Genomic DNA, 15320 nt, shown 5'->3' with positions numbered 1-15320 from the left:
GTTGATTTATATACGTAATATAATAATTCTAGCGTTGTCAATTGCAATTAATTAAAAATAGGAACTTAGGGCAAAATCAAGGAACTGACTTATTTTAATCAAAACCTTTATAAAACTACGTAATAATAATAATAAAGTATGTAGAACGAGTGATTTCATAAGGCACGAATCGTTTGCATAATTCTACAGATTAATTAATAATAATAATCATGACAAAAATTTTATTTGCTCAATTTAAAAAAAAAGGTGAGCACATCGATACTAAACGATATTTTTCTAAAGCCATGTTATATAACTTGTGCAAAGTCTCTATCGTAAAAACATATTACAAGAAAATAATATTTAAGTTTTATTTTGCAAGCAGATTCTACCTATCCTTCATTGTATGTTGTGGTCTCCTATGAAATACGAAGTGCATAGATATTATGGCCTGTTTTGGAATGTTGTACACTCTTTTTTGTAGATGAATGTTGCTGCCCAGCCTGCCGCTGCCCACCCCTCGTTGAATATGAGTGCAAGCCTCGCTGACCGTAAAGAAACTAGAAGAGACTAGGGTTTTTGTCTAACGAACATGCAGCACTCATACCACTCCAGACCAACCAATGTCTTTATGTTGAATTTAGAAAACATTGGACTACAGGATTCTCTTCAACACACATTAAACATTGCTCTCATGCACCGTTTTTGGTTTTGAAAGTATCGATTACTTGACAGGTCCCAAGCATATAGCAATATAGCCTTATATTTTATAATAGATTCTACATGTGAGAAGTAAACAGCGATGAGCACTCGGAGGCCGCAGACCTGACCAAGGCGGTCAAAAATATAGAAAACTAATCGAACTTTTTACAGAATTATTACACATGAACATCCCAAGTGAGATGGGAATCCATGTGAAGCCCAAGAAATTTAGTGGAATCAAATATTTGTACTGGATTGTTATCGAATAACAGGCCACCAATTGGAAGACTACCTATATTACAGTATGAAGTAATACGTATACTGAAGTTTACGTGGCCCTTTTTATTAGGGTTAAGGACAAGACCATTTCTAAGAAGCCATCGAGGAGCTTGTTCGAGACTATAGGTAGCAGCTTCTACATCAGCCAATGCAGTTGGCATAGATATATGTAAGGTGCAATTATCGGCGTAAATCATAACGTTACTGTGATATATGTTTTGAGGAGATTATTTATGTAAATTACAAAAAGTTGGTCCCAAAAAAGAACCCTGTAGTACGCCGGACTCTGTGACCTCTTCTCTAGAAAGACAAAGCCCAGAGTCTTAAGAAATTTTAACTATTTGTTTTCTATTTTTTAGATAAGAAGTAAATAATTCAAGTGTAATGCCTCGGGTATCATAAGCTTGGAGTTTACTTATCACGAGTTTTCAAATGCCTTACTGAGATCACAGGCTCGTCGAGGTGTGGAACACTCGTTCCTAGGTTTGCTACTGCTCTTGAAAAATACTGGTTAGCATTTATAATAAACGACTATTATTCGTTATTAACCCATTTACATTAAGTTCATATATATTTTTTTAGCACTTAAGCTTTGAGAGCCAATGTACAACAAACAAGTTGCATACATTGTAAATTATTTATTATATGTAAAAGTTTCTGACACAAGCAGAGATTGAATATTTGAAGTTATCATCAGAAAAGTACCGCTTCTTTATTACAACTTTTAGAGGCATATAGTCTATTTTGCAATCTAAAAACTTTAATGTTTGAGCATATGGTCTGAAAAGTATGGTTTTATAATGGTCGATTTAATGATGTTATTAAGAGAAAAGGTAGTTATTATTTTGTCAATTAAAATAGCACCATTAGAGGTTATTCTAGTGTATTCTTTAACAGTAACGTTACAATTTTGCACGGCTAACAGATCAAGCAATACTCTTATGTTCCTGAAAGTTTTATATAAACAGTTCACGTCAAAGTCTTCACATATTATGGTGTGATAAGAGAGCACCCGTGAGTAATAGATGAGAAATAATTTATAGTACACAAAAAATGCCACAATCTCCCATTTGGAGAATAAATTAAATTAGGATTGTTTTAATTTTTTGAATTTCTATTTTTGTGCACTCCGCATTCATTTCAGACTACAACCCATACATGTGTTGCAATATTTTTTTATCGCAATACGTCTAGAAATGAATGCCACACCACCATGTATATGGGACTTTCGCGTCATTAAACCAGATTGGCAGAATTCATTAATAATTACATTTCCCATTATTTAGTTTTGCCAAGTCTTAGTAATGCAGAGGAAATCTAACTGATAGTTAGCAATCAATTTATGATATCTACTTTATTGAAAAAAAAAAAAAAAAAACGTAGATATGAATAATATGTTTATTTCATTATTCGCAGAATTGTAAATGCTACCCTTAAGAATTTTGGCTTGTGTATTATTATTATTTGTACAATAATTTGAAATCTTTTCTTTGCTTAGCTTTATTATTAAGAGCAGATTTAGTCTCTATATCTTTAGAGTTTAGTTTAAATATGGTTTACTATTATGAAAATAAAAGTCAACCTGATTTCTTTAGAAAATGGTTCATATATATCCAAGAGGTATGTTACTATTGAGAGTGTGGCGTAACCAGCCAGCAATATTAGACCATACAGTGTTTACCTTGAGATAATCAATAAAAATAATACTATTAATGTGAAAAAATGCGTTAAGTACAGGAATGAATGCACTTACTTTTGTGAAGGAAGGGGTAGACGGGCTTGCTGGCAGGATGGTGCACAGGACACGTCAGCTGGTCGGCCGTGCCTGGTGGCGGGAGGTCGGGAGGCAACTCGTCCTCTGGCGACCGCTCCGACGCGTACCCTTGGTCGTGGGTGACCGAGTCAGCTCTCGGGACTAGAGGTTGAAGTTTCAAAAGTACATCATTCTTCTTGAGATGGCGGACGTTATTGTTGTTGCGGTAGGAGCTGTCGTCGTCCATCTCTGAGACCTCTTCCAGAGCGGGATCTTTGGCGTCCAAGTGGTTCGGGAGGGACCCGCAGAATTTGTAGCGATCCCGAGGACCTACGGAGTCCTGGTTCCCTCTACCGCAGGGGGAGAAGAACCTGGCGACGCCGGGACCTTGCGAGGCCACTTTCCCGTTACAGAGGTTTCCGGACGACTGACTCCTCCTACCCGTCAACCCCTTGCCCGAGTGGCGGCTCATGTTGGAGCCCATGTCGAGACCGGCAGCGTCCTCTGGCTCTAGAGGGTGCCTAGGTAGCGATTGCGACACACCATGTCTCTGGAGGTGGAGGTGTACTACGTCCTCACTCGCTCTCAGCAGCTCCTCGGCTTCTAAGGGAGAGCGCACACCGTGGCCGTTCACTCCCAGCAATCGGTCACCTGTAGAAGAAATGTTAATGTTAATGTAAATGTAAATGTTATGGCAATGTACATAAAGTTACTCTAATGTTTGTGATGTTTTATATCTGGGAAGTAATATACAGAAATTCGACAGGTGAGTGAGCGTTGTGTGCCGGAGTTCCGTCTTGATGGAACATACCAGGAAAGAAATGTCTCAGGATTGCATGTTAAACCTAAATCTAAAAAAAATTTGCCAAAACAGTTGACAGCCTTATTGGAAAATAGTGATTGAATTAAAATAAGTAAATGTAATAAGCATAAAAATGTGGTCCCAAGTCATAAGTTCCCAATTTAAACTTTCCTCTAAAATTAATACTTTCAGACATTCCAATGGTGGCCACCTCTGTTGTCACCTTTTAATTACCCTTAAACAGGGCCTAAAGTGCATGGTATAACCTTAAAACGCTGGACAATAGTAAGTTAGATATTACACACAAAAATGTTTAGCTAAAGGAAATCGTTGGATTAAAAAATGAGTTTACTTCTACAAATTATACATGAATGTGATTTTATAATTTGTACCGGATAATATCAATCCTCAATCCCCAATCCACATCAACAGAGCCCCGTACAGTGGAGGGACATTGCTAGAGCGGACTGTACACAAACTGCATGGTTGAACTACTCCACATCCTGCGGAAGGTTTTCAGTCGGGCGTGTGGGGAACACCGATCGCAGGTCTCGATCATAAACACCTCCATACTCCTTTCACCATAATGGAGCCTGGGCCCGAGTCGTGCTGTTTCCCCACAATTACTACTTCGACAGTTTCCGCCTTCTTCTACAAACCATACGCTTTGTCGTCAGAACGCTGAAGAAGTAAGAGGAGGGCCTTGATGCTGTTAAATTTTATATTTTTTAAATAACGAATGATGTCAGTTAGAATAAGTTTAAGGCCCGATTAATGGTAATTTTCATGCAAAGCAAACTGGTTTATGGTTATAAAAAAACAATGTCTGTATCTTAAAAATGAAACATCTCCAACCCAGTCTTTAATTCCTGCAAAAATCTCAGGAAGAACACAATTTAGGGAAATTTTTTTAGTTATTTTATAATAATCTCGTATTATTATTATTATTATTTTTTTTAATAATTCATCCAGGAGTATTTAATCAACGTGGGAGTCGTAAATGTGAATTTTATACAGTACAATTTTATAAAGAATAAACTTATCTGAGGTCTAAGAATTGTATACGTGACCAGCAAACCAAGCCTCCTTCTTCCTGTCTGTAAGCCCCAGCGAGATGCAGCCAATTTGTTCCCCAGAGGAGGTAATTAGAAATAATATAACAAGTTTTTGAATGAGTTGTATAGTGAAAGTATTAAATAAAACTAACCTGGTTGTAATTAAACATGTTTAAGCAAGCTCGGAGGCTCTGAAGTAATCACATACATAACAACAAACTGAAGAATTTCATACAGTGCGTTATCAATTTCAGTAACTTTAAATTTTATACAATGAATGTTCTCGTATTAAATACAAATTTACGACTAAATAACTACTAATTTGAATATATTGATAAGATCAAATTGTAATGGCAAATCAATTAATTGGAATATGATATTTAATGTACAATAAAAACGGACATAAACGGCTGCAGTATATAAAAGAAACATGAGCATTTCTGTGACGTAGCATGCCGATGTAATATAAACGTAGTGTAAATAGAGGAAGAAATCAGTTGTTATCTGAGTAAATAAATCCGTAAATAACTCAATCCATACCACAATCTATATAGTGATTACTATTGGAATGCTATCCACATTTTGTATATTGCATCTTGAATGTATACGCTACCGCCAATATATATGTATGAATATTGTATACGCTACTGCCATATTACTTTACGTGTAAAAGAATATAAGATATACTCTATTGATATTTGATTTTTTGAAAAGATTCATTGTCATAATAATTGCTATGTGAAAGTACCAAACTATTGTGCTGTATGAATCTCTACTTAAAGATCATACAGTACAGGGAGATTTAGAGTTAGGTACCTATCTATTGTCTCTCTATTGTAAGTACTTGCAGTACTTCTAGGCTGTTACTGACCTGTTACGTTTACTTCCCGATGAATATTCTGCAAGTAATTATTATATCCTACGCGGAATATTTAATAACACAGTTATTTGGGTTCCTTTGATAATACAACATGACACAAACAAAGCGCGCAAGCCCTGGAGATCAGTAATAGTATACGGACGGCACTTGACATAAAATGTCTTAAATTCCAGCGTTTTCCGGCATTCCTCCCTTTTAGTGTCTTAACTTCCGTTACATTTCCCTTTTTATCTACGTTTCTCTTTATATTTTACAGTTTCGCCCCAAAGGGCTTTTTGTTGTTTTGCAATATTCCTGACAAATACGCAAAAACACATTAAAGTAGCTTTAAAGTTGTTATATTATTGAAAGCGTATTAGATATTTTGAATATGTAAAATAATTAAAGGATTACGCTTTTTATGAAAGTAAAAATAAACTAAGCACTTTATTTCAATATATTTTAAAATTTGACTCATAGATTTATACATTTATTATATTTAAAAAAAGAAAAAAAAAGTAAAGAATGTCTTATTTTACCAGGCGAAGTTAGGGCTAAGAAGCCCTCTCTAACACTTAACCTGGGGACCAACGGCTTAAAGGTGACTTCCGAACCACCACCAATGGCCGGGCAGGCGGGCCGCTTGCAAGGACAGGATCGCTCAGCGGTCACCTGTCCAAGCAGCAACCACGCTCGGCGCTGCTTGATCTGGTTATCTTGCGATAACCGCCGTACCCACTACACTGCGCCATTGGCAAATATATTTATTTGATGTATTAAAACAATATTAGTTTCAGGAAGAGATGAAACAATTTTGTTGTAAAGTACAACCAGTTCCACAAAAAGGATAAACATTGTAGTTATTAAAGTATTAATCTTAAATAATGTGACATTTGAAAGTGCTTGAAGTAATATAATCTTAACACTTTTTATCACCCTATATATAATTCTGAACACATGTAATTTCTAATTAAATGAACTCATGAATTAGAGGTCTCATCGTAGGATAACCAGTCTGAAACAGTTGTATCTGATAGTGTCGTCGCTTATGGTGTCGTATCTGATAGTCCTGTACGAGACAGTGTTGTAATTGATGTGTTGTAGCTTATGGTGTTGTATCTGATAGTCCTGTATTTGACAGTGTTGTAACTGATAGTATTGTATGAGACAGTGTTGTATCTGATAGTGTTACGTATCTCATGGTGTTGTATCAGAAAGTTTTGTATCTGATAGTCCTGTATAAGACAATGTTGTATCTGACAATGTTGTAACTTATGGTGTTGTATCAGACAGTATTATATATGATAGTCCAGTACTAGACAGAATTGTATCCGATAGTGTTGAATATGGCTGTGGTGTAACTGAATAGTTCGGCATAATTTTACTTGCATCTGAGACAGTTCTGACATACTTGTTCTGACTTGTTAAAAAGTGATATCTGGAAGGGTTGTAACTGGTATAATGTAATATACCTGAACATTTGTATAATTAATCTTCAAGTTGAACCTAACACATTCAGAGAATGGTATCTGTTGTAGATGTACTGACAGAATTCTACCAGGTAAGTGTAACGAACAAAGCTGTATCTGGCAGATGTATTAGTTGTACCTGCGAAAGTTCTGACAGATTTGTACTGGTTGGATTTGTTTGGATCTGATACGTGTATCTAACAGTTTGTAGCTGAGAGTGTAACAAAATTAAGTTTAATAATTTTAATACAAATGGTTGAGTATACATAACGGAGTTAGGTATTATACCACGAGCTGATACATCTTAGGACACGGTATTGTCACCTACTAGAAGATCGCTTCGCTGATCAGCTCAAAAAGCTTTCTTTTGTTCTAAAAAATTGAAATAAAATTAGTTGCTTATACAGCTCTTTATGATAACTGAGAACTTATTCACAGCAGTCGTAATTTATGAAATAATATGTGTTCTAAATCTTACATATTTACTAAATTACTGCACCTACAAATATTCATTCCATTATATTAAACTTTTATGAGTTTACGTAATATTTTATTTTATAAGTCAAATACAGTTGAAAGAAATACAGTGTTTCTGAAGAAGTTCTCACAATACTTTAATCAAGCGTTATTTACATAAATGAGTTTAGAATGAAATATACGTAAATGGTGAAGGTAATTTGTTAAACAGTAATATCATCTTATCATGCACACGATGTCATATCTGACTCTTATCTCTTGACCTTCACTGAGAGTGACATTTGTTAGCTGTTTACTCATGATAAAATGAGGTAGTACCAAGGACGACCGACATTCCTTTCCACAATTCCACAAATATATTAAAACTGTATGTAGCAATCTCAATAGAATAGGTTAAAAAGTACACGTACAAAATTGTTCAGTATAGGAACGGTGGGTCTGACACGTTCACATGTTTTGTCATCTTTACACTAAATAATATTTTTTGCCCCTCATCTTCACATATCTGGAGGATATGGAGCTCTCCCTAAAAACACTGAATAGGAGTCACGAACTTACTTTCAGAATAGTTTTGAGAATATATCTAAACCGTTATATGAATTCTGTGAGTAAATATTTTAAAAGATGTTGAGAGAAGTTCTATAATAACTGTTAAAAGATCATCCATTCTGTTTGCGAACGTCTTTCTACTCTTTCAGTAATTCAGACTTGTCTTTCTACACAGTTCTGAATGATCACAATTTATCACCAATTAATATACTCGTATCTAAAGATTTTGAGTTATAACTTTTGTATTAATTTTACCTTTGGTTCCTTTGTCACTGTTACGTCGTGCGTGATCCACGGTTACATCTACTAAACACCATACATTTTTTATAATTCACATTTGTTTGTAATGACCATGACAAATTCTTCAACAACTCTGTTTAAAAACTCCTTATACTGCACAAAAAGTTCTTGAACTACAATTTCAAAGAAGTTTTGTATACGTGGAGGGTCCAATTCATGATTTCAGTATTTATCTATGCTCTTTGTCTTCCAGGTTCGTACAAAGAGTCATGATGAATGCCATAAATGTCTTAAGAGAATGCCATAAGAGTTATAATTGCGTAAGTGTTATATTCAGCTTCTTTTAAGTGAGATCTTATTATTTATGAGCCTCATGACTTATACATTAAATAATTATAATATAAAAACGTCCTGATAACGTAGGATTCCTTAAATGATTTATATATTTAAATAATTTATTAATATAAAAATACGTTCGTTGAAGACGCATCTTTATGCATGGGTTGCGTCATTAAAGTACTACATCACACAGTAGGCCGATATATTTTATTTTCGGTCTGCCTGAGGACCGTAAAAATTACTGAAAATGTAACCAATTCAATGACGTTCCTTTAACAAATTTAAAAGAAATGTTGGTCTTTTTAACTTAAAACTTAACTGGTTTTTCTATTTAGGATTAGGGGCTAATAATATTACTTATGTAAAAAGGTATTGGTGGCTAATTAACGGAAAAAGGTCTGGAATTTTAAGTAATCTGGACCTGCGGATGACTATGAATTGTATTCTGGCATCGGGGCGAAATTAGAACCTGACCGCAGTAAAAGGGAGAGTTGTAGACACGTCGAAAGGGAGCCAAACATCCACAACACCCAGGTTCAATTTCCTCATCGAGTTTGGCACACAACGTTTCTGTTACCACACAACTTTGGCTTGTTCAAACGCATATTTCTTTATTTCTTTAATGTGAACCTTTTAATGTAGGGTTAAGGAAATAAAAAAGAGAACCGATATCACTTCTTGAAAAAATATATATTTTTTTGTCAAAAGTTGACAACTTGATCACTTCTATTTAGTCTGCCGCATACTTAGTTGATCAGTGATTAGCTCGTTTCAGTCAGCTACACTCTAAGTCCATTAAATTTCAGTCCAGTACATACTAAGATCACCCCATTTTAGTGTGATGCACACACATCGCATAAGTGTTTCTCGGTTAATGGATCATATCTGTTACAATTATTTAGTGCACAACAATAGCGACATGCTAAAACGAGAGCTGTAAACAAATTTTTAAAAAGTTTGAAATATTAAAAATATGTTATATAACAATGCTGCTAATGAGTTTATTATTAACTTTACTTCTCGGTACTGCTTGAAATAATAAACACGTCACTTCAGAAAGCAATTTTTCTTAAGTGGCTTCTCTTGTAAGAGAAAATTAATTCGTTCTTGGTACTCAGTAAAGAAAACAGATATTTTATTGAAATTACTTGTCCTTTGAATTGAAAGGAAGGATTTAACTGATAGCCTCGTTGAAGCGTACAACATTAAAAAGCCTATGAAATTTGTAATATCGGATCTGAGTATTTTAAGCTACCGGCTCCGAACGTAACATTGAAACGGATATTTAACAGGCACTCGGAAAAAAAAAAATAAAATATAAAGTCAAGAAGTCTTGGACGGATAGACACACACTCTAAAAATATTAAATTTATAACTAAACATTGCAATTAAATTATTTAATAACGGATGGATATATTTATGACTTATGATTAAACAAACAAATAGTCTTTCAAATTCAATTAATGAATTTATTAGACTTAGCTTAGTTTTAATTCAGGTGCCACACACATTTAAAATGTATAATCTAAAAATTCAAAGGAGATAATCAAACTGATATGAGAAATGTTCAAAAGAAAAAAAAATACAAGGTCAGAAGAAACTTTTATGAGTAGGTATATAAACGCTCGTTTACGTGTATTGCAGAGATACAATGTTAAGTGGAATAAACTTAAATTTTATTTAGTTTCGAGTGTTAAGGCCAAGCTGGTTACCTAATTCACCATTATCGTCCCAGGTCTTGGCCTTCTTCAGCCATATTTGATCATAATCGGGCTTTAACCTTGATCAGAAATGTCAAGGATCCTTGAATAACAAAGATTCCAGAACAGTGTTGCTGAAAACCGCTTTCATCCTGGGGCTTTGTTCCTTTGGATCCAAACTTTATAATATAAATCCTGAGGCAAGACATTCGTGGCAAATTTGGGTAAGATGTATTCACCTATTCTATATGCTTCCATTGTAGGACTTTGCTTCCTCAGGTTATATTGGCTAGAAATCAGGTTGTGACCTTGAAATAAATGCATAAAACTGTATTTCAAGATTAATAATGAACCCTTAACTAACAAAGATCCCATAACAGTTTTGTTGAAAACTGTTTTCATCCTGGGGATTTCTATTTGATCCAGACGTGTTCAACCAATCCTTAGGTTTGATATTCATGACATTTGATTAAAATAAATGCGACCAGACCGACTGCCCACTTACTGCTTCTATTCTAGGACATTGCTCCCTCCGGTTGTATTTGATTAAAATCTGGCTTTAACATTGAGATCAAATTTTACACCATTAAAATATACTCCACTAAGAAAGCTCATAGGACAGAGTTATTTTTAGGTTACGGATCTATTCTCTCGGGCCCTATTGGGCTACAAGTCAACAAGTTTTGTAATTACAAGAGGAAAGTTTATTACAAATGTAGCGAAACTTGTTCAAGAAATACGGCATCTGCAGTGTTTACAGACAAGTATTTAAATTTATCGTTGTATGTTGAATATTCAATTCATTCTGCTAATTATTACGTATCTCTGGAGGTCTACAAACGCAGATTACGAGTCACATTGCAGTGGGAGTTGTATGTCCTAACAGAGCGTCCCTAAAGTTTAAAAGCGGTCATACCAGTCAAACATCAGTTTAAAGTTTGGGGTTGATGTTTGACTTGAACTTGTTTTAAACGCCACACACAAGTTGGAAATTAGTGCCAAATTGAACTTTTTAACGTTTAGCGCCTTTTCCTAATGTATTGACTGACGCATATTTAGGTATAAATGTTAAATATGTACAAAGGGGGTTTTCAGAAATAAGAATGTAACAGTTATTGTAAATTTAGTTTAAAAATAATATAACGAAAGTATATCCTAACCTGTATTTGTGTGTCTACGATAATATTTCTTCATGAATTTTTGCAAATTAAACCACTGATTTAAAAACGATTTTACTCAGCGTTGCAATTCTGCTTCTGAGCCTCTAAGTAATAGGCGTACCTAATAAAATTGGGTTATAAACATTTTAACTGTTGCTTGGTGGCTTTATTATTTATTACATATAAAAATTATCATAGCGTTTCTTTCCCATATTTAATTTAATTGATTTAGGCCTACATTTAACTTTTTGGCTACCATAATTGGTAAAAGTCCCTTTTATTATTTTGCTGTATGATTAAAAATACAGCTTTTATTTCACCCCGAACTAATTTTTTCATTGTCAAAGTTCCAGTCTGGTTTTACCTTTTCTGGTTCTGTCGCAGCTTATCATTTACTATCTACAACACGCACATAACTGTAGCGTAGTTTTCATTACAAAAATCACAACTAGACTGACACAAAAATCCAATCACTGTTGATTCACATGGAAATTATCAATACTTGAATATTTCTTATATTTTTATTTTAACACTGAACGTTTAATAAAAATCAACAATTTGTAAAATGACTTTTACATGGTTTCGGAGCGAAGATATTTTGATCAGAACATTGATCAGACAAGCGTTTAGGACACCGTGATTAAACTCTAGAGTAATAGCTTCTGAGGGAGCGATTACTGCTGGGCAAGGGGGGCGCCATGTGACAATGGAGCAGCGACAGCTTCTTGGCTGTCAGCATTCAGTACTGGAGTGTTCGTATCGTGCGAACTTTTCACTCGCTTCGTAATTAAATTGTAGAATATTTCACTAAGTAATAACTGGGGGAATGGATTTATATTTAATAAACTTGGCTGAACAAAGAATTTTAATTTTTCGTCTTTTTATGCTTTCTTTCATCCATCTATTTTTATCAGTAATGTGATGAGTTTCATTACATGAGTAGTACGACAACGAGGATTACGTAAGTTACGTAAAACATGATTCTATCAATTTATTATTATTTGAAGTGACAAGTGAACAGCTATCAGATGAAAAGTTATACGATAGCTTCCTTAGTCAACAAGCCAACAACTGGAAGTAAGTATAGAAACAACCAATAACACAATTTTGAGTGCTAGAGAATTCGATGATGGTTAATACTGGGAAGGAGCAACAGGGCTCTTACTTTAGTATGTATTCTTTGCCGTGTATTGTACGACAATGCAGAAATACAACATCTCCAGTTCAGACTGATGAGCATGACGTCATCAGCAAGTTGGGAGGTCATTAGTAGTCATGACAGGATAGGAAAAACTAGTTGGCAAACCATGATCATGTGGCCATTTTATCATTACACTTAATGGTCGACCTTATATCTTGATCTATTGAGTTTTAAAACACTTTTTACTATTTTTAGAAAAAAGATTACAACATTAAACATGGTAAGTCACATGATCGGGCACTTCTTGTATCTTCCAAATTGATTATAAAATCTTGAACCGGCTTAATTCTCGACGAAGCTATAACCCTTTTTAGTTTTGGTTCCACAATTTTTCCAGAAAAAGAGAGCACTAATCAACAAAATGGCATATGAACGGCTTCCTAAAGTTGTTCCCTTTATTTTGGACATACAGTTACTTCCAAACAGTTTGAATAGTATAACTTAAGAAAGTGTTTATATTGATTATTGATCAATATAGTTGATAAAAAAAAATTTCAGGGAGAATAAAGATAATACGGAGAAAAGGTTATTTAACAAGCACACTGTACATTACAAAATTGACAATTTATTTATTTGAAGGTTTTAATATTATTACGTATTTTCAATGTTTATATTAGTAACAATTACTACGGTAACATATTAGTACAAATCAGAACTCACTCTAACTTCAAATAAAATTGTATTTATTTGTAAACTAGTAAAAACTACATAATAGTAGTTACTACGAATTACTAATAATTATGCGATGTTACACCAAATATATTCTCAAGTGTGGTTAAATGCCACTTTAAGGACTGCACGAATAACTATGTAAATGTTGAGTTTAGTTCCAGTTCACCTTCCTCTTAGCGCAGCGTCTAGAAACCTAGGTTTGGAAGGCTTGACTCCTGGATTCATTTTCGTCTGAAGAGATCCAAAAAATGAAGAAGCTCAAAATGAACTCTTTACACATTTTTGACATCAGAGATACCTGAACTACAAAATATATTGTAGCTACGAATAAATAGTTCAGTTTTAAATTTTTATCTTGAATTTGTCTTTTGTCTCTTTTACTCCGCAACCAACTCAGACAATAAGAGGTAGTCAGGAAAAATACCCTACTCTTATATTTACTTGTAAGTGGGCCAGTTAAGAGGTTATTACACAGGTTTTACCAATCAGAATTCTGAATTACTCTCAATAAACACATTAGCATACCGCATCGGACATAATAGAGCTCGATCAGCCTTACACTGCTGGGGATAATTGCGGCTGAGTGAAGACTTTCCTGGTTCACCGCAATCAGCGGTAACCGGTCAATTAGACGGAGAGAAGTGACGTTACTCTGGACAGCTCGGGAATATGCATGAGTGAATGTTAATTCATGCAGGCATTCAGTCATGCATTATGCACAAACCGCTGCACGCACACTCATGCTTTCGTCACTGACACAGTTTTTATCCCGTTATTGGGGTTGGTAATATTTCTTAAATTCAATCAACACAACTTCATTTCATATACATAACTAGTATAAGCTTTGAATGAACTGTTATGTTATTTTAAATTTATTACTATTATCAGACGAGAAATTCTTAGACATCGAAACATCTTTTACTGCAGTAAACGGCACTGGATCATACTAGCAATAGATAATGGTAAAATCACGTGACGAATTCTCACTTCCAGCAAAAAGGTAATATAATATATGGGCACATTGCAGGCAACTTAATAAATAGTTTTTTTGAAAAGTAACAAACACTTAATGCATAATAATTGGCTGTACGAAGTGCAGCCAATCTCCTGACATGCAGTGAAAAAGTCTAATTATATTTCTGAAAATAATTTAGAGGCACTTTTTGTACGACTTCCGAAACATTTATGAAATAATCTGCTCTTGAAAATAAAAATTTACTCATCCAATTTGATTGAATGACAATTTTACATTTAGTTCCGATTGGACTGAAACAATGGAGGCAGAACCCAGTGAAGACGACTTTCTCTCTGTGAAAGCTTTGGTTTTGCAAGGTATTTAAAAACATTGCTTACTGATTGGATGAGATGATTCGTGGTAAATGTAACTGCACAATTTCAAACACGTATGATTCAAAGGAATTAATTCCTGGAAAGAAGCATTGAATCAATCGATTAGACTAAGCCTCTTATTATCAGACAACTGGTGTTTAATTTAGCATAGATTTTAATTTGGCTTTAGTATTAACCATGGATTGACAACTGATACATTGAAAGCTAATGGGAAAAAGAATTGTCGAAGACAAATACAATTTTCAACACTGGTATTCGATGATCAGTGTTCTTGTCACATTTCAAACGATGCACTAAACAAAAGGTAAAGAGGAGATAAAATCAACATCCATTGTGAATCAACTCTTCTCACCACAGCCACGTCATTGTAGAAAACTCGGATGCTCAACCGCGTTTTGGAATCATGTCTAAAACATAGCAGTGCATTTAATTGTGCACCTGATGAAACTATGAGAACATATCTTTATTTAGATTGCATTGGATGATTGGTTGGTGCAATAGATATATACAATTTTTATAGTTTATGTATCTATGATGTCGAAACAATGCAAACTCTCCACGCGATGTAGACTTCAGAATCTAAGTCTGCGACAGTGTCAGATTGCAGACGATGCACTAGGTGGAACGTGAAGTGGAGCTATACTCGATATTTGTACTGTCCCGCGAGTTATGTTTCTGAATAGTCCTTTACAAAACTTCACATATTTGGCTGACATCCTTTGCCTTACGTCAAA

At 34.5% G+C, this 15320-nt stretch overlaps 1 protein-coding gene across 1 annotated transcript in view; it reads right to left on the bottom strand.

Moving 5' to 3' along the window:
* LOC124363549 overlaps positions 1-15320 on the bottom strand; it is a 547333-nt gene that overhangs the window by 103625 nt on the left and 428388 nt on the right. The window contains 1 exon segment of the mRNA XM_046818800.1: positions 2714-3364. Within this exon segment, the coding sequence (XP_046674756.1) occupies positions 2714-3364 (651 nt within the window).

The sequence above is a fragment of the Homalodisca vitripennis genome, chromosome 5 (genome assembly GCF_021130785.1).
Source record: "Homalodisca vitripennis isolate AUS2020 chromosome 5, UT_GWSS_2.1, whole genome shotgun sequence".
Classification (NCBI taxonomy): Eukaryota; Metazoa; Arthropoda; class Insecta; order Hemiptera; family Cicadellidae; genus Homalodisca; species Homalodisca vitripennis.
This window is presented reverse-complemented; position numbering and strand designations above follow the sequence as displayed.